Raw genomic sequence first — 23,352 nt, forward strand, 5'->3', positions numbered from 1 at the left:
ACAAAAAGCGACGAGCCCAACTGAATGATTTACCAGTTTCCGTTCAGTTCACAATTCTTTGGCCATTGTGTGTTGGTGTTCGGGTCGGAATCGGCGCTGGTCAGGTCCGTCGTCAGGTTCGAAGGTCCAAAGTTAGGATGGAAACTCGCGCAGAAACTACGGGCCGGATTTTTTTTTTCAAAAAATTTCCAACTTTTGCCGCGTCCGGAGGTTCAGCTGCGCTCCGCGATGGTTGTTTAGCGGAATTTCGGGGCTCCGCTATGGTGCCGGTTGTGGTGTGTTTAGTTTCGGCGGTGGTCTTCCTTCCCAGCGACAACATCAAGGGGTGGCATCGTCCCGGTGGTTTCGGTCCTAGTTTGCTGTAACCGCGGTGTGCATTTAGAAACGGCGTTTCAACCCTAATGTTCCCGTGGCGCTGCTGTTTAGTTCTAGGGTGTTTGTATATGTGCGCGTGTGTTTTTCTGTCTCTCTGTGCTGCCAATCGTTCACCGGTTTAAACTGTACCCGTGCTGCGCATCGCACCGTCGGTTGATTTTTGTGATGCCTGGCCCACCGTGAGCCCATAAACCTCTCTGTCCCCGCGAAAATTGTCCTTCCCACCATCCGGGTCGCAACGCGGGCGGGTGTAACGATGAATGGTCAAGGAGCTTTTGGTGGAAAAACAAGACCCAGTGCGCCCATAAAATAATACGCGCAGTTCCCTCTGCAGTGTCCTTGCCGTCAAGCGGAGATCCTGCGCGAAACCGTGAACCCATCGCCAGCCAGCCGGAAATAGAGTGAATTCCCAAGATCGGCATACGCCACGTAAGTCACTGTCGGAGGCAAAACATCCCCTGTGTGACTGACCCAAAATGCTTTACAGCACGATGCAAAAAGAGGGCGCTATGCTTTCATACTTCGGGAAAACCGTCGATGAATTCCGGTGCCACACACCGGTGATTCATTCGAACCTGCTGGCGGTTCGAGTGATCTCCGTTACAAACAGCGGACCATGTGCGGAATCCGCGATCTCTCCAGCGATGCGTACGGTTCTCCGTCTCTACCGATCCGCGTGGGAAGAATAATAATAATAACGAAATCGCGTCAGGCACCGTTTTTGGTGCCGCTTTTGGTTCCGCTGGATGAACAACGGTGCGTTCGAAAGTCCAACCTTTTTTCCGTTTATGGACCACCGCCGCCGCCCCATTGAACAACGTCCCACGACGGTGATGGCAGAGAAAAATCGCAAGCATTGCGTCCTAGCTTTTCGCGTAAACCGCAAATAAACCCGCCGGCCGGTGTCGGTGAGAAAAATGGTGCCTACTGCGTGCGGTTCACTTACGGTGGGCTTGCAATTCAGCACGATACCCGGGCCGAACAGGCAAACAAACACCAAGCTGGTCCCATATTTTCGATGAGCAATCGAAAACAGTGCCAGGGCATTGATGATGAGCTGCCAGGGCCTGCGGGAAGCATATTTTTCCTACCCCGCTAACCGCAAGTTTCGGGGCCCACAAATCTGTGGGACCATCAGCGCTGCCCGGCGGTGAAAGGTTCGGAAAATGTCAAGGTCTAGCGAGAAAGCGGCCGTGAGCGAAGGATATTAAAGCAAGCCGGCGGGTCTGTTGAAACGGTTCACGGTTCCTTTCTGTTCCTATTGTTTTTGTCCGGTTTGGTTTGGTTTGGCCGTTTCTTCGTTGACCTACTAAAATCAATTGGCGAACCGGCTAACCAAACACTGAACCGTTAACCGGTTTTTGGATCAAACAAAGCAGGCGACTTCAAAGCATCATTTGATCGCTGGATCCGTCATGCGCTGTCAAAAGATGATCTCTAGTTTTGAATCGGTTTTACGTACCGTTTCGGCCACAAGCTTTTCTTTGGTTTGGTACTCTATTCTGGTTTTTATCTATTTTATCTTCTACTATCTCCATTAACTGCACGAACTTTTAGTGCTTCTTTCCCTTTGCCGAACTGCACAGTTTTCATTTCGCATTAAACACACTTTCTCCATTCCATTTGTAAACAAACAAAACCCGGGGGTTAAACCTATGCTGTAAAGTGCGCCTCAACCGCATCGTGAATGTTCGCCGCAAATTTGGCAATCGGTCGTTTCATCAGCCGCTTTTTGTTTACCCCGTTGCTGCGCCGCTCACCATCATTTCCAACGGATCGACCGGATCGTCCCGTTGTTGTTGTTGCTGGTAGCCGTTGTTGGGTGGGCTGCCAAATGGCGGCAACAACGGCCCGGCTTGCGCACTTGTGGCAGTATGTGACTACCGAACTACACGGCCAACGATCAGGTCCGGTGGCCGAAACGATCACATGCCACGTTGGTGTGGTAGTTTCGTGTTCGTCGGAAGGCCAATCGGAGTCGCGAAATAAATAAATCCCTTACGGTCCCCACGTTCCGATCGATGCAGCCGCCCCGTGGCCGCGACTTTTTGATCGTGCGCCAAATATCGAAAGAAACACGGGCATGGTCCAACAATAATCTATCGGTCTACCGAAACGATTGCTGGCGGATGGCGACCGAAGCTTGGTGCATGAATTGTAACAACGTTTGCGTGTTCCGATCCGATGCGCGATCACTAATTGGAAGGCGTTCGATGATGGATTCTGGCTTGTCCGGGGACGAAAAGGGAGATTCTGTGGCCATTTTCGAGCAAAATCGATCCAAGCCGTCCCGAAAAAAAAACACGTTGGCCTTCGTAGCAGCAGCCGCACCTTTCGGGCGTTCGGTGCGGTTTGACCTAAAAATAATCCTCACCCGGTCAGCGGTCCTCCTCGTAGGCGTTGCGTCCCTGCCAGCTGTCTGGAAATGGGGGCGGCCTGCAAAATGGACTCCGGCTTCAAGTGGCGCTTCTGCACCGGAATTTATCGTCCATAGAAGTCCGTCCGTCCGGTCCGGACACTCGATGGCGATTAACGGCGGGCGTGGATTCACTCCCAGGGCCCCACGGGGCTTTCCAACATTCAGTTTCCATTTATACAGAGCGTCGTTGTGGCTGCTTTACTGCTTGAGCGATCCGTTAGCCGATCAATTAATGATCCTTTTCCCACTCTCTAATTGCAGTCGTGTGGGTTCGCGTGTGCCTTTGGAGTACCCCAGCACAGTGCTCAATCTCCGGCGTGTCTGGCGTGAAATGCGCAATACTGAAACGCAGTGACCGACCGAATCAATTACGGTTCTCGTTTGTTTACTTCGGCCCAACATGAAGTGCGCGGTCCTGAATGCGGAGCAGATGTTTATACTTCGTGGGGTATCGTGGGAACGTTAACTTCGTTTCTTCCAGGGGACCCCTTTTTGGGTCCATAATCGACTGCTTATCGTCAAACCGAATATTGCCACTCGGGCGAGTGCAGCGCATGTTGGTTAATTTTTGCACAACGTCTAGTAACGGCGGCGACCCTGGCGACTGGTGACTCGTCGAAAGATGAGTAACAGCACACAACAAGCGCCAGGCGTCGTAATAAGACACTGTTTCAGGGTGGAGGACGTCTCAGAAACCGCAGCTCCGCAGAACCGCACCGTCAGCTGTGCGTAGATACTACCATTCCGGGCCGGGGACCGGTTTTTCCGTCACGCGGTGGCATGTAATTTTGAGCGCGAAACAAAAAAGCACTTGCGACAACTCACCGGCCCAACCTTCTCGGTGGGGTCTGACCTTGGGCGATACGTCCATACTCAGGCTGACATTGGCCCCGCCACTGGACTGCGTTGCAGTAGGTATTTAATTTCTCACCGGTGCCAGCAGAACTGCAGCGGCCGGAACAGCTGATTGTGGCGTGCACAGCCTTTGCGTGCCGACGTGAAGCTCACCGATTGTCGCATTTCCCTTCTGCATTCGGAAAACTGCTGCCAACTCGGACTGCTCGGATTGGCTGGCCGTCGCGTCAATCCTGTCGCATCGTTTGTGGCCGAGCTTGAGTCATGTTCCCGAAACCGGAGATTTTAACGGACTTTTGTACCGTCACGTGGCCGTGGCTGTGACGTGACTGAGAGGTGTACGATAATTTACCCTAAGTTTTACTGCCATTTGAAAAGTTTACAAAAGGCACACTTTTCACTTTGTTTGCCTACGTCAAAGGAATTCAAAGGAAGACTTACGGCCGAAGATGGAGTACTCGCTAACTTTTTCCAGGCTTCATGACCTTTGGGGCGCAGTCGAGAGATTAAAACCCCCGTAGGGGGAAATCTCGAGAGTGAGAAAGCATCACGAACACGAACCAGAACCAGAAATAAACTTTAATTAGTTCGGTTCGCGTTCGTATCGCTTCGATGTTTCGAGAGTGAAAAACGGGTGGAAATCGATTGAAGTCGTGTTATGGCACGGAGGTCCCATTTTCTAGCGTGCCGCGGAACTGCTGTTTGGCCCACCCTTGGCGGACGTCGGGTATTGATTTACGACGGAGGGAACGGTTCGGTGACCGTGAACCTCGGGCTGTCGAGAACCAGGGCGGACTCCGGGCCCGCTGTTGGGGCCACTGCTGATTAGTTGGTTAACAATATTTACAGCGGCCAGGACAGGGCGAGAGGTGTGTTCGCGCCATTAGATATGAAGATTTTTATCTACCGCTCCGCTCGATCCGATTCAAAGGTTCGACGATTGCGCTTCCGACGAATTCCAGTTTCCGCCGGTTGCCAGTCGGCGGACCAGTATTTCAGTGCTCTCCGTGGTTCTGTTTTTCGCCATCGTTCAGGTCGCGTCTCGTCATTGCCCGCCGATACCTCCTCTTGAGGCGAATGAGCGATGGTGCTCGGTCGAAGATCCGGTCGAATCTGGTTGCTTCTCAGCTCCGGGCCAATCTGGGAATCGCCCGGTGAGAACCAGCATCGGCTGGAATCAAGTTATCGGCATCTTCGGTCGGTCCGTGGTCCGGACGGTTCGGACCTCGTTTATCTGGCGTTGGCAACCCTTTCATAGCTCGCGGGTGAACCACATGCACGGCCCCAACGACCGTGCGATTTCTGGGAAAGGCTTAACTGCTTTCTGGGGAAATTCCGGCCTCGCCGTTTTTGGGGCCGTCATCCAGCGCCGGGTAATGGAGATTTGTTTTGTCCGCTCCGTTCCGTTGCCCAATTTGCCAAACAATTTGTCTCGCACGTCACGTCGTTCTTTGGGGCGCGCGATTTTGTTGTCCAAATCTTGAGGACCTCAAGTTCTTTGCCTCTTGCATAATGCGAACGGCCATGCGCAGTGCATACGCAAACTAATGCTTTGATGTTAGCTTTTGTCTTCGACGCCCCGTCTTTATGCATGAAAGTCGCATAGAGGTTTCGGACATTTACATAAAGCAGCATACAGGGGCGGGCAAGACAGGGCGCGCATTATTGATTGGGTCGCCAGGCCAGGCGGAGAAACGGGTACCGTTTGGAGTCCGGGACTACCCCGACGAGCAGAGGATGCCCCACAGATTATACTTTTATAGCGTCAATCGTATGCTCCGCGAACCTGGACAGGAAGGTCGGGGCTTTCTGCTCCACGTTCGCCACGTTTACAAGTAATTGGTGTAAATATTGTTCTCTCGTTTGCCACCGACCCCAATCGGGTGTAAGCAGACAAGTAAACAGATCCGATGTGTGGGGTGTACCACGAAAGTGGCCACGAGCGACACCAGGACCCGGTGTGTCATCGACTTCGACCCCACGAGAAGTATCGAACTCGAGTCAATTTGGCGCCAGAAATGGGCGCGCTCTCGCTAATTCGGATGCTAAAATATACGCCCCGAGGACACGCCACGGACAGGGCAGGGCATTCGTGGTCGATCGTAAAAAAAAACTTCATCATATTTATGGCCATCTCCGGCTCCCGGGCGGCCATCAGCTTCCATCAGCGTTGTTGCCGCCGCTCTCGAGTGCGTCTTGGTGTCGTTTCCCGTTTTGCCATCGGCCCATCGGCTTGGCGTACGATTCGAAAAAGCACTCTCGGGCCACCAATCGTTATCAAATCGTCGAGTGGCGTCTGCCTGGCCCGGCCCGGCCCGGCTACCGTTAGTCTTATCATCGCCATCATCAGCCGCCAGCCAGACCGGAAACCGGAGAGCGTAGAGTTTGTTTTTCATGTCACGACGACGATTGGCAGGTGTTGTTGGAAGTACTCTGGCTCTGGAACCCCTGGCCTCCGTTATTAGGCCAAGCAAGGGCAAACCTACCAAGCGCTACGTTTTTGGGAGGGGCTTTAGAAGCGTCCTTTGGTTAGATCAAAGACTCCAACCGAAACCACTAGAATATAGGGCAACCCCCGGGGGTCGATGCGATCCGTGCCCTTGGTCTTGACCTACAGCCACAGCAACATTTTGCGGAACGGAATCTCCCTTGCGGTGCCGAGGCGTGCATCTTAACGTGAAGGAATTTCACGTCTCGCTCAAGACTCAGGTCTCTGTGCTCCGTTCGAGTGTACTCGGCCCTGCCCGCAAAGCGTAACATAACAGGAGGCCGCTCATGTGCATTCCATCATTGATGGCTCCTCAGGCTGTGGGAATTTTATCAACTTTGGCACGTTTCTTTTTGGCTCGACTCTCGGGCTCCATGGAGCGTTCGGTCGGGCCCTCGGAAGTGTTGCATTCTTCCATTACTTCGCGGTGGGTTCCTTAGTTCACGAGCTCCTCGATATCAACGGCCAACTGGCGACCGATTCGGCTTTCGTTAGATGATTAGCATCAATTTGAGCATCGTTTGACCATCACACAACACCTGCCGGACCGCCCTGATAGGGCCACCGCCTCCCCGAAATGAAGCCGTCAATTTAGATGGTCTATATTTAACAACGAATTAGTGTTACGCCAACTTCTATCTCTCTCGCGCGCCCAGCACCTGGCGATGCTTCGACACGTTCCGATTAGACGTTCCGTTCCATTTTCGAGCGAATCGGTGATTTATTGCCTCGCTTCATTCGCTAATGAGTTTCGTATACGCAAAATCGGCACCGGCGCCGGAAGTCCAGCCTGCGCCGGATCGGAACGGTGACCATGGCGCCCGGGTGGCTCCTGTACATCCGGCGGCGGGCCGGGCTCGGACTCCCCCCAAAATTGGACGTGATGAAAGGGTTTAAAAATAGCCAGCCAGAGTAAGGCTATGAGCGCGAAAGGCATCCTTTGGTGGCGATCGTCGCGTCGGTACGAGGGGTGGGGTGACGTGTTTTATCATCAGCAGGGCCATCCTCGGCCGTCCCATTAAACACCCACTATCGGCGGATCGGGTGTTATCGACCCGATGCCCGGGGGCTTCACGCGATCCGATATCATCATCCGGGAGTGGAGTGCTTCTTCATGCCGGTGGCTCGATTACGATTACGGGGAATCCTGTCACCGCGCGAGTCCGTGTCTCGCATAATAGTTTGTTGTTATGTTTAACCGTTTAAGGCGTTTAGCGGCCCAAGAAAGAGGTGCGTGAGGTTAGTGAAGCGCCGCGAACCGTTTCCGAATCTCAATTTGGCAATGTGGCGAAGGAGTCAATTGGGACTGGTTTTACTTTCTATCGTCATGGCAACCATCAGCGTGGAGTGATGATTATTCAAAGGCTAGTCAAATCCAGTAAACTTTGTTTTTCTTTGTAATCTTTAGGTTGAAAGGCGATGTATGCATATCGCCCAAAAATCGAGGAAGATCTACGACGATCTTTTTATCTATTGTTTCCGGCCGGGTTGTTGCCGATTACATGTTTTTACAATTTAATTTTGGTACTAAAACAGAATCGCAAACCACAATGGAACTCGTCCGCCGGCGTCGATGCTGATCAAATTAACATATCAAGTCGGTTGTAATGAAGCGTTTAGTTCCAATTAATCAATTCGGCTAGACATTGACTATTTTAAAACCGGTAAATTATACCCTACTCCTACTCCTATTCGCATTAATTATCAGTGTGTTGGTAACAATTTTCATTTAAATTTTCACATAAATTTCAGTTCAGCCACCTGTTGAGGGGCTCCACTGCTGCTTCCGACGGCTTTTTACTACCCGGCTCTAAAAAAGACCCGTTGTGAATCAATTTCCATACCGGCCACACGAGCACGCGGTCCGGTTTGTGGACAGAGACCTAGAACCGCGGAATCCCACGAATTCCCCGCCGAACCAGCGATCCGTGCGATCTTAATGCAATTGCAAATTGAATTGCACCTTCCGCGGGCTAGCCCCCGGTGGGGTGTGTCCGGGTCGCCGTTCCTTCCGGCTCCAACCCACGGGCGGACGGGCAAAATATAAACACGGAGACCTGGTCGGTGGGAATAAATTGAAATATTATCATCCGGCAGCATTTGCGCTGGAAAAACGGAGAGGTGAAAAACGATGAACTACCCTGCAAAGCATCCTGTTTTAGTCTTTTTTTTTGCTTGGTTACTTTACGAGCGGTCCGTTCGGTCCCGGGTCGGCCCCAAAGGCCTGACGTCTATTGGGTTGTGTCTATTGTGACACAATCAACCCTCCATCTCGTTTATGGCCTTTATGACGTGCAACGGGTTGGCGACGAGGACGATGATGGGGGCGAGCTCCCCGTCGCGGCGAGAGACACAAACAGACAAAAGACAATTTCCTAGCGCATTACGTCCACGTCTGGACTGATTTATTGAGACGAAACAATAGTGCAGGGTAACGGGTCGGCCGGGAGCGGGCAGAAAAAATCACAACTAAATCCACTCCGGTACCGGTGACAGGTTGCAGTGCTCGGTGCTGTGCAGTTGCACCTGACAGCCGCAGCGTTCGGTTGCATCAACCTTCCGGTTGCGGCCCGGCCCCAGAGACGCTGTTGACGTGTGGCACGTGTGTTTGCAATCGGTTTCGCCACAGCTTTGAAGAGCTTCCCGGGGGACGGCAAACAGACGGATCGGATCTCCCTGCTCCGAGGGCGCCACTTGTGGCGGGAAGTGGCTTCAAGACACCGGCGTGTAGGCGTAGGCGTAGGCGACATCATCGCAAGGCGCATGCCACCGTAGTGATAACTAAACACTTCATTGTGAATTAGCTCACCAGAGCACCAGCAGAGGAACGTGGCGTGTGCCGCTTCTTCATAAGCGCTTCATTTGCAATTGCTTCACTCTGCATACAATGCGAAGCAATTGGCGACATTGTCGCGACGTTCGGGGCCTCCAACCGGCAGCTCCAAGGGAAGAATGGCGTCTTATCAATACAGCAGCCCCATAAAGGGTGGACTAAATGTTCCACTGAACGTCGACCGAACTCCTGCTTCCAGTCACTAAAGCAAAGGCCTTCGGTTGAGTCCCCATCTTCCAGTCCTCCGTAACTCATTTAACGGGTTCCGGCAGACAACACTAGCCTCGAACTCGGGTCTGGTCTCCACGACACTAATGCGCTTCTCTTTCGCCTTATTTTACAGATTGAAGGACGAAACACTCGAGTAGGATACACCCACTCTAATCGACAACGCTGCGTGCCCCGAGGATTATTGGCCGTCAATCGAGAACATCTGGTCCAACAAGAGAGTCCTAAAATTCTCCCCAGTCGTCGCCGGTCCTAGTGGAGTGTGCTGGACGCGAAGAACGGACGAGTTGTCCTCGCGCCCCAAGCCGGTGTATGTGTGTGCGTGTAAATCGCAGTGGCCACCGGCAACAACAGCAACAGTAGCAGCCGGTGGTGGTGAGTGGGCCACGGTCGCAGAACTTCAAGCGCTCCCGGTCCCTGTCCCCGGTAACGATGGCTGTGACGCTGCGGCAGGAGGTTAACCTTTCTCGACGTGCCTGTAGGAGGGTGGTTCCGAGTGGGACCAACGGGGCCAACGAACCGAGCGTGGTGCCGGCCCCGCTGGTGGGTGCTAATAATTTTGGCCACCCAACCGCAGACGCCCCAGTCGGAACAATGGGCCCGAAAGTGGCACGGTGTCACCCGGTGACCTGCGGTGGTGGTGACCGCAGAAGTGTTACGCCGACGAGTGGCAGTGTTGTGGCACAGTTCCTGGCGGAGGCGGGTCAAGTGCTGTCGACGCGCACGAGGGCCACCGGCCCCCTGCTCCTCGGCAAACTCTGTACATACGTAGTGCTCTGCAGTTTCCTGCTGTCCCACAATGCCTTCGTTCTAGCTAGGCCCAATCTGAGTGCAGCGGCCAGCAGTAGTAGCGACGAGAAGGTGGTAAGTAACTCGAGCCTCTCCCCGACCCCGTTATTTAATATCAATGTCACGTTTTACACAAATGTGCAAAATTGGCACACCCGTTACGGTGGCGAGGAAAGCGTGGAATTAGATTAGAAATTGTGACAAATTTCATCCACTACCAGAATGGACGTTTGCGGCAATATATTGGGTTGCTCAATAAGTTTTGCGTTTCAATAACAGAGAGCAGAGAAAAAATCAAGTATTGTTCAGTGATTGAATTGTTATTTTAGGAAGGTTTAAAAGCGAAGAAAATTTATGAACGAATGTGGAAAGTATATAAGGACTCTTCGTCTTCAATTAGTAGAGTAGAAAGATGGGATGTTGAAATTAAACGTGGTCGTTGTCTTGAAGACGATTCACGTCAAGAACGTCCAAAAACAGCAGTATCGCCTGAAATCGTAGAAAAATACAGGCTATCGTATTAGAAAATCGTCAAGTGACTGAAATAGATTTATCAGAAGCCCTAGGCATCTCATTGAGCGGTATAACCAATCGTTTGACTGAAGTATTGGGTTTCAGAAAGCTGTGTGCTCAATGGGTGCCCATTAACCAAAAATGGGACAAAAACGCATTCAAATGCTACTTTCTGGGTAACATTTAGAGCTTTTTGGAAACCATGATCCTGAATCAAAACAAGAGGCTAAAGAGTGGTGTGATTCTGGTTTTTCGGCTCCGAAACGAGTTCGTGTCCAGAAATCTAACAAGAAGGTTTTGGGATCAGTTTTTAGGATGCGAAAGTTATTTCGTTTGTGGATTACTTGCCAACTGGTAAAACCATAAATTCCGATTACTGTTGTAGCCTTTAAAACGCAGTTTGCAGACGAAAAGTCTCCGTTTTCATCTGGACAATGCACCTTCCAGATTTTCACTTCAGGGATGGAGTTCATAAGTTGAAATTTCGTTGGAACAAGACTATAGGAACAGGAAGACTTGACAGAAAGTGTAATTTAAACGATAAAACTTTGTCCTTCTTATCGGAGCGCAAAACTTATTAACCACCCTGACAGTTGAACCTTTACCCATGGAGAAACTATGATAAGCTTATCAAGTCTCCAACCAACGTAACGTCATCACAAATCGCTCCAATTTGCGACTGGTATATGGGTTTTAGGTGTCCATAACTTAATGTCTGCCCGAAGCTCGACATCAACACTCGAGCACTCGGCCATTTCTAATTAAAATATTTAATTCCGGAGTTACGACGACACGGACACGGCTTCTAAATATTATTTCTGTTCCTGACACTGTGTGCCGGTCCCACTCTGCCGTTATCCTCGCTCCGTTACGCGCCCATCTAAAAGTGGATGCCGTCCAAAGTAAACAAACCCGATAATAGCCGGCGTCATCATAATCTGACGAGGCCTCAATGAAAGTAGTCCGGTGTGTGGACCCAGCACGAACGATAGTGTGGTTGGGCCATGATTTAATCGCTCCCATCTCATCTTTCCAGCACCCAGGGCCACAGGCTGTGGCTGTGGTTTCTCCCGTGATTCCGGACGGAACGTCGGAATTGGGTGGCAGAACAGTAGCTGGAAGGCCACTTGGTAGGATGGCGAGCAGCGTCACGTTTCGAACGATTGACGTCTGTGGACCATCAATTGGCTGTTAGATTATACGATCTGTGCCCATCTGGACGGCGAGGCCTTCGCTGACACACTGATCGGTCGGTCGCTTCAATTATCAGCACGATCACGATGATCGTGACACCTCACCACTAAGTGGACTCCTCTGACACAGCCGCTGACGATGGTTTGGGGAAGATAATGTGATACGCAACGCCTCGAAAAAAGGGCCTCTGATATGGGCCATTAGTGGCCAAGGTTGTTAACGGACATCGTGCCGCTCGATTTTTGGGGTTCGATCCGATAGTGCTGATAGCGTCGTCCATAGGCCATTACGATTACGTTCTTGGGAAAGCTCCCCGAGCGTGACCGACCCGTGACACTGGCCGCGTTGCCCTACATGTGCTGTGTTGTTGAATGGGAATGAGTGCGTCAAGGTACCGCAAGGTGCCATCACGCTGCTCTGATAACGTCCTTCGCGGACGCCCCAAATATCTATCGCGCGGCGTCAACGATGGCACATACTGCGCTACGCGTGACAGTGGTGATAACTCGGAGTGGAACCCTTTCACCTTCAAGCCCCAATTCGGTACTCTACTTGGATTATCACGCGGCGCAATTAAGATACCCGGGAATCAAGCGTTTAAAATTATTACGATGAATTCTAAGACAAGATGTGAGCAGCATTACTCATCGACAGGGAATGATGGTCCATTATCTTCACGTGTCACGTCATTGCACTAATATTGCACTTTGTTTTAATTTTCTATATCACTTTCAGTCCGTCGGTCAATTATCGCCTCTGGAGCTGGCGTTCGACGCCGGATCGTTGGCGGGCGCGAGTCAATTCAAACGTTCCGCCGAAGCGGCTCCGATTATTGCTTCGACTGTGCCGTCCGATGGCGGCCACGGCGGTGAGCTGGATCCGCATGCCGATGGCGAGGGCGGCGGAGAACACATGGTCGAGCGGTACCCGGTGTCGCAGGTGGACTTTTCGCGCGTCGAAACACCGTTCGTGATCGGCGTCTGGATACTGTCGGCCAGCATTGCGAAGATCGGTAAGTCTCCGGTTCCAGGCTCGAAGGGACCCCAGCTGCCTGGGATAAGGTTACGACACCGACGGTTGTTGACGCACGTCTCCGACGCCGCCAAGTTGGGTGGATCATCGGGTAACACAACATGGCAAACGGGACGGGACACTGGGGAGAAATGCAAATAAACATTCCGTGGCGTGCCCCTCCTGGGGGGAGCCTGCGTTGGAAGCTTGCCAGCTGGGCTGCCAACACGTTGCACTGTCGAAGTGAAGGGTGGCTCCCTTGTGGCCGTATTTCGTTAATTAGTTAATTAATTTGATCTGTTATCTTCTCATTCTCAACTGTTTAAGGTTGTATTGGCGAAGGAAACTTTTGCAGCCAGTTCGAGAGATGGATTTTCTAAAAGAAAGGAGACTAACGGCGACGTGGTCCTGGTCCGTCTGGCACAGCATAATTATGCACTGCCGGAGCCCTGGCTGTGGTTGGCATTTTGACATGGCATTCACGGTCCTTCGCTACAGGCCAGGGTAAAAATAGCCGTTTGAAGAATTTTGGCGACATTTTTGCTACGGAATATGCGTCAGTCTTACACGTTCTTCCATCCAGCGTGGCCAGGGCCGGGGCTGTTGTTTCCCACGCGTTGGCCAGAAGTCTGTTTAACATAAATTAAAATGCTCCTCGGTTCGGTGTAAGTACTGCACCATGGCCGATCTTTACCGGAGACGATCTGAATCTTTGAGTGCGATGTAAATAGAATGCATTCGTTGGACGCAGTTTTGCTGAAAAGCGACCAGTCATTTGTCGTAAATCTTTGGCCACTAATCTGCGGCCGCCGTTGGGAACATTCCGGATCTTCTCGTTCATGACCGAAGCACATTATTTATGGCTCCATAAAAACTGCGGTATGAGTTTACAAGAAAAGAAGCAAATCTCAAATTATTCCGTTCATCTCGTCCGAACCGAAGGAGCCGTCCCAGATCACGTACGGCAATACGCGACTCTTTTGCAGAACCGCTCTGCCACTTCTGCAGCTGCGCGTTTCGATTGGTGATTCCTCGAATCAATTAAATTGAAACCAAACCAATTGAGGCCACTGACCACACCGAGGCAGAGTTGCGTATTCGTTTTTATTAATATCGTAACACGTAGCCGGCAGGGATGAACACATGGCTGTCGCTGGCCGGGCGCATTTGGTGGCGTTTTCCCGGTTTCTGGCGCGCGCAATCACGGCGTGCCATCATTCATAATCCATCAACAGCGGCATAGCAATGCAATTGAACCCAATCAGGCTAGGCGGCCAACGAGAACGGTCTCGTTCTGTGCTCTGGATGCTCAGCTCGGGAATTCTGGAGCACAGGGCTCAAAGGGTCACTAATTGGCGGATTGGCGGACCCGGTTCCCCAAACTGGAGTCTGGCGGCAGTTTGTGGAAATGTTGACTTTTGCTGCACCTCTGACAGTGACAGTGTCTGTGGACTAAATATCAGCATTCGTTTCGATGCCTCATTAATTTTGACACGATTATTACAATTCAGAAATAATTATATGAAAGGATCCGAATATATCGTAGCAGTGGATGTGGCGATCAATGCTATTCGATACTAAAACGCGTGGATAGTTTATCAATTACCCAACATGCATGTTTCCGCGAGTTTCCTGTTTAATTTACGATCGAGATACTGCGCCAAGCAGTAGCCGCCAGTCTCGAGATTCATCTTATTTATTCCTCCAAATGACACGGGCCACGATCGTGAGTCGTGCCATGCAACGGTGGAATTGACGTGAGTTGCATCGGCTAATGGTTCCTTCTAGACCTGAGAAATGAAGGGCGCCGTAGATCGTCAGGAAACGGAATAAAAACGAGTGATTCGACCGCACCGCTCGCAGAATTCGCAGGTGTTGGTTCGATTGTGGCAAGCGAGTTATGTAAAGCCCCCTTTCGTCTCTATGTTTTTTTGTGTGCCGGCTGCCGGTGCCGGTCGACCGATGTTGTCATCTTTCTAGCACCGCAAACAGCCGAGATCCGTCCGGACCTTGAGGATCCCCAAACTATCTGCTGCGCCTCCGCCGACCCCAAATGGTCACGATAATTGTTTGATGGGCCATAATTGCCACACCTAGCGCATGTTTGGTCGATGTTTTTGGATGTCATGTAATTAGCGCCCCGTCAGCGGTGGTTGTGGTGGCGACGAGAGAACTCATCCCACTTACAGGCACGAGAAACGGTGCCGCCGTTTTTAGTAAAAATTGCCCCCCAACTACGGGGTCTGTTCAAAAAGTATTGCGAATTTTCTGTTTTTTTGATAGATTATTTATTTATTCATGAATATATATTTTGTCCCTTTTAAAATAATCTTCATTAGTCGTGCCACTTGTACCGAAGGTTTTTCCAATCCTGGAAGCACTTCAAAAACACATTTTGATCTTGTTGAGATCTTTCTTCGATGCGATTTTTTATCTGTAATTGGCGAAATCTTAATTTTGTTTTTCGTACAAAATTTCATACAGAATCTTTAAGAATTTTCTTGGAATTGACAGAAATCAAAGATGAATATCGAATATACGTAACCTGCGGAAATTCAAAATTCGCGATACTTTTTGCACGGCCACTGCTGCTGTCGTTCGGTAGACGGAGCCCCACACCTAGACGGATGATGGTCCTAGATGGCCCAATAAATTCTGTTTGGCTGGTTGACGTGACATTTGGAAGAAAATCGATCGGAGAGCGCACCGGTTCCTTCGGAGTAATGGAGAGCCAGTCCCATCGGATAATCCGTCTATCGGCCGCGAGTCGCGTTGAATCATGTCCCGTCGTGGGGCGAGTGTCTCACCTTCGAACCTTTGGTTCGTGATGGTTCTGAACCCATAAAGACCGGCGCCAATCGATCGGGAATGACAACTGGCGCCAACAGACGATTTGAGTGCCTCGAACCGTCCGACCGACCGACGATGGCGTAACTGAGCCTTCCTATTCCTACACAACTCAGACGGCCCATTAGGTTGTCGTTTCGTCATCTGTGACTGAAAGAAGCAACGTGCCGCGCAGTAAATCAATCGGGGTTGTATGATAGAACAATATTAACCTTCGGAGGGAATCATCCAGGACTACGGTGCCGTGCCATGGTTTGTGCGGAATCGTAAGTAAACAAATTAATAAATGCAACTTTCGGAAACGCGCTTCCCAACCGAACGGTGGCTATGCGCCACATTGGTGCGCGTGGTTATTTAAATCGAATTTCAATCAACTCCAATCGATCGCTGTGCCATCGTGGACCAATCAGCAATCGGCCATCATCTTCCTGCCGTCGGTAACGCAGGGTGAATGGCCACGGAGTCTTCAATTGGTCGGCGCTGGATACTCATACTACAGGACTCGATCAACGATTTCCATCGCATGAACCAATCAATGTGTTTATTGGATCACCGGGACTCTGGGAGAGCCCGGCCGTAAATGGCCCAGTAACAGAGGCACAAAACTGTAAGGCTCGTTTCTCGTGCCGATTGGATTATGTCCGAGGCTGGCCGAGATGCGATGCTGATGCGTCCCGACAGGATGCTTGATTGAGTTGGCGCTAATTGCTTTTGCAGCGGAACACGCGCCCTAACGGGAGCTGAGTCCTTGTCGGTCGGTCGAGAGTAACCGTTCGAAACCGCCATGACAGAGGCCACTACCGCGCTTCATCACAGCCAGTGCACTAACGTCACGCGCTCACATTCCCGGGTTATTGGATATTTGATCTTCACGCCACTCACGCCGAGGAACCCATCAATTGACCGCAGCAGCGGCAGCGACGTGGCCAGTGATGTGTGAAATTCATTACACTTAGTCCATCATCAGCCCTGTGTCGTCGTAACGGCCACGATCATCGCCCGGTCACGAGCGGGCCCTCGAGAGGCGTTAGTTACGGTTATCGGGCAGAATTTAAACGAGAAAACGATTCAAATGATGCACGCGACAGTTTGGCCGGAGACGATTGTTTTCCCGAACGGATCGCCACCCAACCCGGATCAAATTGATAGTTTCCTGCCTGCCGCACGGTCACGGATGCTGGAACGATCGAAATACCGAGTGGAATACTAAGTGGGAGCCATTTTCACGGCCACGAGGTATCTATTTCTCGAACAGAACGGTCTGTGTACTTTTCGCAGTCGATGCGAAATGCGCAGCTGCATCGGGCAGACCCCATCTTGTTTACGCGACTGGCGTACGGTGCTTATGAAAATTGTCTCTTAAAATTGCACATATCAAGTGTGTTGCATAATGCGGGTGTTTGTTTTTCACTCCTCGCACCTCTGGCTGGAGCAAAAACATTAATAATCCCTTAAATCGGAACCCCCGAGCCGGAAGCAAGCCTCCGTTGGGCGAGCCTTCATCTTCGAGCTCGAGGGTTGAACGAGCGTCTTTGAAGCCATAAGACGATGGTGCAGCAATTGGCCGCCGTTGAGTGCGCTCCCCCGCTGGGCGTGGAGCTCGTTAAGCGAAAAATGCTGTCGTGTTCCGTCGGGGAAGTGTGTCGTAGTGCCGCTGGGGCTTAAAAAATGGCACCATCGGGGGAAGGCGAACAGCACCACCGCCCGCTGGCGTCAAGGAAAGGTCAAGGATGTTTTCTAATGGGCCAAAGAAAGGATGCGAGTGCGGTCACAACGGGTGTAAGCTATGTTTCCCCTACATCAGTTGCAGTTGGTAGCTACTGTTGCTTGTGTTATTAGGGTCTATTATTACTTAAATCTTTGTACAAAAAAGAAAGAAGTATGTACAGCACTTTTCGAGCATTATTAAATCTCTTGCCTCTGTCTATCACGTTAGGTTTCCACATGACGCCCAAGCTGAGCCGCATGTTCCCCGAGTCCTGCCTGCTGATCGTGGTCGGCGTGATCATCGGAGTGTTGCTGCGGTACGCCACGAACCTGCACGTGTCGCCGCTCACGCCGAGCACGTTCTTCTTCTACATGCTGCCGCCGATCATCCTGGACGCCGGCTACTTCATGCCGAATCGGATGTTCTTCGACAACATCGGCACCATCCTGCTGATGGCGGTGGTCGGGACGATATTCAACATCGGCACCATCGGTGGCTCGCTGTGGGCCTGCGGCCAGACCGGCATCTTCGGGGTCGACCTGCCGTTCCTGCACATCTTCCTCTTCTCCTCGCTGGTCGCAGCCGTCGACCCGGTCGCGGTGCTGGCCGTGTTCGAGGAGATCCACGTCAACGAGGTGCTCTACATCGTCGTGTTCGGCGAGTCGCTGCTCAACGACGCGGTCACGGTCGTCATGTACCACATGTTCGAGGTGTACAACGAAATCGGTGCCAGCGAAATAATAGCCGTCGACATCGTGTCCGGCATCGCGTCGTTCTTCGTCGTTGCGCTCGGCGGAACCATCATCGGTAAGTTCCCGGTCGCCAACGAGCACCACGCCACCTCACTAACTGGACCTCCCGCAGGTGTCATCTGGGGCTTCCTGACCGGTCTGGTGACCCGCTTCACCGATCACGTGCGTGTCATCGAACCCATCTTCATCTTCGTGATGGCTTATCTGGCCTACATGACCGCGGAAATTTTCCACATGAGTGGAATCTTGGCGTAAGTATCAGGGGTCCGTTTGAACAAACAAGCCTTATGTCGTGTGCCTCATTACCATGATCATAAAGTACCGGGAAGTACTTGTCGACACCACGAAATTATAGGCCACCCTTCGGTGCACTGTAATTTCCCGGTGTAAATGCACTCATTTGCTGTCTTGCAATTGCATCGTGTGCCAATCTTATGCGCTCGTTTGGTCTTCTTTCCCGCACAGCATCACCTTCTGTGGCATTACGATGAAGAACTACGTGGAGCAGAACGTGTCGCACAAGTCGCACACCACCATCAAGTACGCGCTCAAGATGCTGTCGTCGTCCGCGGAGACGATCATCTTCATGTTTCTCGGCGTGGCCACCGTCAACAATGTGCACGTGTGGAACACCTGGTTCGTGCTGCTGACAATAATCTTCTGTTCGGTGTATAGAATTTTGGGTAAGCCGGGGCGGAGCGCAGAGTGGATTGTGGCATTTTTTAATGATCCTTCCTTCCGCGCGTACATCGTAAATTTGCAGGTGTGTTGATTCTGTCAGCGTTAGCGAATCGTTTTAGGATACACAAGCTTACCAAAGTAGATCAATTTGTTATGTCTTACGGAGGTGAGTATTGCGGATAGTTGATGTCTTTTCGGTGTCTGATGCCGGCTTCTCGCTTTCCAGGCCTTCGAGGAGCGGTAGCGTTCGCTCTGGTGCTGCTGGTCGACGTCCATCACATCCCGCTGCAGCCCATGTTCCTCACGACGACTATCGCCGTCATCTACTTTACGGTGTTCCTGCAGGGCATCACCATCAAGCCGCTAGTCAAGATCCTGAACGTGAAGCGGTCGAGCAAGCGCAAACCGACAATGAACGAGCGCATTCACGAAAGGGTACGAGCCAGAGTGCTTCTGGTGGGACTGCTGCCTAACTTCTTCTTTTTCCTCACGTTTGCCCACCACAGTTTATGGATCACATGATGGCCGGTATCGAGGACATTGTCGGCAAGACGGGCAACTACAACATACGCGACAAGTTTAAGAGATTCGACAATAGGTTCATTCGTCCATATTTAATCAAGAACTTACAGGTGAGACACATCTCTCGATCATCTTGACGAACGTCCACTCTATACCTTTCTTTGCCTCTTCCAGGGTCCGGAACCGAAGATCCTGGAAACCTACTCTAAGCTAACGATGCGCGACGCCATGGACTACATGCGGCGCAACCCATCCACCATCGGACAAATGTCTGGAACTGAATCAATGAGTGCATTATTTAGAAACTACACGTCCTACTTTGGCGGCAGGTGCGGCGCCACGATGCTCGGCACATGGTAACGCGGAATTAATAGATCGATGCATGAACTCGGAATTTATGTGTGTTTGTGTGTGTATTTTGTGTCCGTATGGTTGTGTAAATTGGTCGTCGAGTTGCTGTTTCTTTCTGTTGAGGTTCTTCCGTAGATACACCTGGTTACACTTTCCGGCCGCTGCCCTCTGGTTTCTGGCTTTCTGCAAGCATTGCAACTATCTTCTGCAACAGCAACAGGTTTCAGTTCACAAGTAGCTCCTATTCTACCTACTACCCCCTATGTAGTTCGCTGCAACATGCTGCTGAAATACGGCCTCAAATTTGGCTGAAGGCACTGCGAGCTAATGCTGCGCGAAGTACATGCATCTATTTATTAGTTTCGTAACGTAAGAGTAGAATGTGCCAGTGTTGTGTAGTATTGAGCGTGTTCAGTATGGCCGGCAGGCAGGGGACTTGTCTGCCCTTGTCTGCCGGGGTCTGCTATCGTGAAAGCTAATATTTTACCCGTTACTACCCTCAGCCCTAGTTTTACGAATCTGGAAAATTCCACCCGTAACCTGGACATGCAAGAGCTGGACTACAATCCATCGAAGAAAGACTTGACCGACGCCAGGATACACCACTTGCTGTCGGAAGAGCTGAAACCGTACCGCCGGGTAAGTGGCTCCGTTCTCGAGCCTGATTCGGGTTCGTCCGGACGAGTTAGCACTAAGTCATACTGCACTGCACCGTATCGTTGTGGTTTTCATTGGAATCGATTCGAAAGCTTCGACAGCAAATCCGTTAGCTACTTCTGTTTACTATTGATTGGTACGCTAAGCAACACAACACGCACTAGACACAGTTCCTGCAGATTGCTCTTAGCGGAAGGCTATTGTGTAGTTTATGAGAAAGGATCACACAGATTGCATTCACCAGACACTAGCGAGACACTCCTCGGGAATGCGACACTAGCGAACACTCGTTTTCACCACCACACAACGCTGCTTTAGAGAAACCATTAAAATTGTTCAAGTTATTAGTTCTCTTTAGTGCATTTATTCCGATGCACCAACGAATCGTTGTACATAGCACTTCTACCATCCTTCGCACCAATTTCATCCCTTGATCGTGTATTTAAAAAAAAAACAACAGAACAATATTATTACATTGGTATGTTAAAATTCCACATAATGAAAACATATTTTTTCTTTTTCTTTTCTCCTTCCGTCTCGCCATGGTGAAATACGTACGAAAAATCAAAATTGCGTCCACCAAAAAATAAAAAACGCGCGCTTTTCGAATCGTAAACCGAACATCGGCGCAACATTTGTCATTTCGATTCGAACACATCCCCGGGCGGGCGTTTGAAAACCGCCCGTGGCTACATCTCTTTGCGCGCCCCGCTTGCCACATCATGTACCATTCGGTGCCACAAATAAACGCGTCCAACGTCATTCGAAAAACCAACATTCCCGACATTGGACATCATCCGCCCTTCGTGGCCATGTGTATTTCGTTCCGTCCATTAAAAAACAAACCAAAAAAAAACATTGAACCAAAAATCGAAGGCTTCACTGCATACGGTACGAACATGGTTTAGCTACATAACTCTCTTTTTGACTCTCTCAAATTTTATGTTCAATGTTCCTTTCTTTCTGTACTGCACCCGTGGACGTGCGGCTTGGGTGCCCCAATTTTGTGTTTCACCGCTAAATGTGCGCTTCAAAAATCTGTTACCTAATCGGCCTATTCGAACGGCCCCTGTCCATTGTTCCCTGCCCGAACCGGCCTGACCCGTTTTGTTGCGTTGTTTAAACACCTTTTGCGTTTTCTACTTTGCACACCACCCTCTAACCGATCTCGTTTGAGCGCCGTGAGCGAACCAATAACACGTTTTTCCTATTGATTTCTCGATCGTTGTGTTTCCTGATCCTTTTACCCTTAACCGGTACCTATTCGTTGGTGTGCGTGATGTATTCTTCTGTGTTTTTTCTCTCTCCTTTTCTCTTTCTGTTTGCGTGTAACTGTATGTGTGTGTGTCTGTGTGCCACCTAATTGATATCCTAACACTAATCACGCGATCGATCGTGATCGGATGTGTACCTTTGCCGGGGTTGTCACCACGAAATCACACACCCCGTGTGGCAACAACGATGCAGCAAGTAAAGGTGCGATTTGTATGCGTTGTTGAACACTATTTTCGAATCCTTCTTAGCTATTCCATTTACAATGTTACGCACACCGTTTATGTAACCCCGTTACGAGAAGCATATACTGCAAGCATCTTCTGTAAATACGTTTGCTATGGTTTGTTTGCCGAAATCGGCACGTGTAACGTGTAAATATGTGTCCGTAGAAAAACCTTCTATTGTTTCATAGAAAAGGCTCATTTTTACTCGACCGATATGATTCCAAACACCAGTTATTTGTTTCATAAAACATTGTACAAAATCGAGACTGTTACATCGCATAGAGTTTGATTCGTGTTAATGCATTTTGACTGTTACTGCGCGACGACTCTCGCAATTCATTCGTACGGACATTATGTTAACGTACAACATTACATTCCAGAATATTAGTTTGCATCGATCAATTCGAAATGATCGCCACATCGAATTGCATCACCGCATACTTATCGCGCAGCTCACTAGATTAACATCATGTGCCTAACTTGTTGACGTTTAGAAATGTTGTAGATTAGCATGTTCATAACATCCAACTCGTGGTTCTTGGGACTGCATGATTATTGGGAACATTTTGCAGTGATCTAATAATACACCCAGCGTTCTTGGCCGGCGAGTGTTCCACATAACCATAACTAATATGTCGCTGGCCAAAGCTAATGAAACTGACAAAACTGACATGATAATGCATCTGCGAAGAAGAGCTGCGACTTTTATGGCTGGCGCTCGTTTTCGATGTTACTTCGAACAGGACCGCCCGAAGTCGATATGTTTACCAAAGACGAAACATAGTGCCATGTTAAAAAAGCAATATTCGTGCTGTTCGATTTTAGCGATTTGTTATGTCAGTGAATTAGTCGTTGATTAGTTTTAACGCATTAAGTTTTGAGTTAAAACATTTAGTGCACAGTTTAAACAAAGGGACTGAAATTCGTTTCCCTTCCCGTTCCCACAGGCTCGAAGACTAAGCTACAGTCGTCACGCCGTTGACGATCGGGATCTATCGACACAGGTACCGTATGCGCCGTTACATGGAAGCGCTGCCTTAGCGTTGCTTAGCGTCTGGATTCCGTCTTTCCGTGCTTTTAGGTCAACTACAAAATGCAAATGAACATTCGCCGCATGATCAGCGAAAAGAAGCACCACAAGCGAAGCAAACGGGTTAAGGTAGGTCAGACCGCGGTCGCGACGATCGAGTTCGGTTCGATTGCAACCGCCACTCGGGTTACTCGGTTCCTCGGGGCACAACAGTGGGGCCCAACTGTTTGAGAACGGTGTAAAATGTAGTTGTTTCTTCCCCCGTTTAGGATGGCAAACAGCAGAACCACGTCTCGTTCCCGGAGTTCGCGCAGAACGGGTCCGCGAAACAGTTTGCGAACGGTACGAATGATATCGTTATGACTAATGACACAATTACGATTACTACCGACTACCATCCACCACCACCACCACAACCACCACTAGAACCACCACTAACCGATCAAGAAAATCGCAAAAAAAGTAAAAGAAAACATTCTCACAGTCTTAACAAGTACCGTAGATTAGAAATAGGTAAAACGAAGTTCATTCCTAACCGTTTACAGTTTTTGACCGTATCTCGTACTCGTATTTTGGTCGTTTCCCGTGTTTTTCACCTAT

General features: G+C 50.3%; 1 protein-coding gene across 6 annotated transcripts in view; it reads left to right on the plus strand.

Annotated features, from left to right (window-relative positions):
- Nucleotides 1–9,525: 9,525 nt before the first annotated feature.
- The window catches only part of LOC131211549 (sodium/hydrogen exchanger 3), a 27,728-nt gene continuing 13,901 nt past the window's right edge, over nt 9,526–23,352 (plus strand). For 3 of the 6 annotated variants that reach the window (XM_058205051.1, XM_058205052.1, XM_058205056.1), the window contains exons 1-13: nt 9,526–10,062; nt 12,430–12,706; nt 17,489–18,263; nt 18,478–18,695; nt 18,776–18,859; nt 18,920–19,128; nt 19,200–19,325; nt 19,390–19,571; nt 20,070–20,205; nt 21,100–21,114; nt 22,670–22,726; nt 22,804–22,881; nt 23,022–23,094. In XM_058205051.1, coding sequence (XP_058061034.1) covers nt 9,631–10,062; nt 12,430–12,706; nt 17,489–18,263; nt 18,478–18,695; nt 18,776–18,859; nt 18,920–19,128; nt 19,200–19,325; nt 19,390–19,571; nt 20,070–20,205; nt 21,100–21,114; nt 22,670–22,726; nt 22,804–22,881; nt 23,022–23,094 — 2,662 coding nt within the window. In that variant the 5' untranslated portion in view covers nt 9,526–9,630. The remainder of the gene's footprint in view (nt 10,063–12,429; nt 12,707–17,488; nt 18,264–18,477; nt 18,696–18,775; nt 18,860–18,919; nt 19,129–19,199; nt 19,326–19,389; nt 19,572–20,069; nt 20,206–21,099; nt 21,115–22,669; nt 22,727–22,803; nt 22,882–23,021; nt 23,095–23,352) is intronic. The other 3 variants (XM_058205057.1, XM_058205053.1, XM_058205054.1) reach the window with 3 other exon arrangements.

The sequence above is a fragment of the Anopheles bellator genome, chromosome 2 (assembly GCF_943735745.2).
Source record: "Anopheles bellator chromosome 2, idAnoBellAS_SP24_06.2, whole genome shotgun sequence".
Lineage (NCBI taxonomy): Eukaryota > Metazoa > Arthropoda > Insecta > Diptera > Culicidae > Anopheles > Anopheles bellator.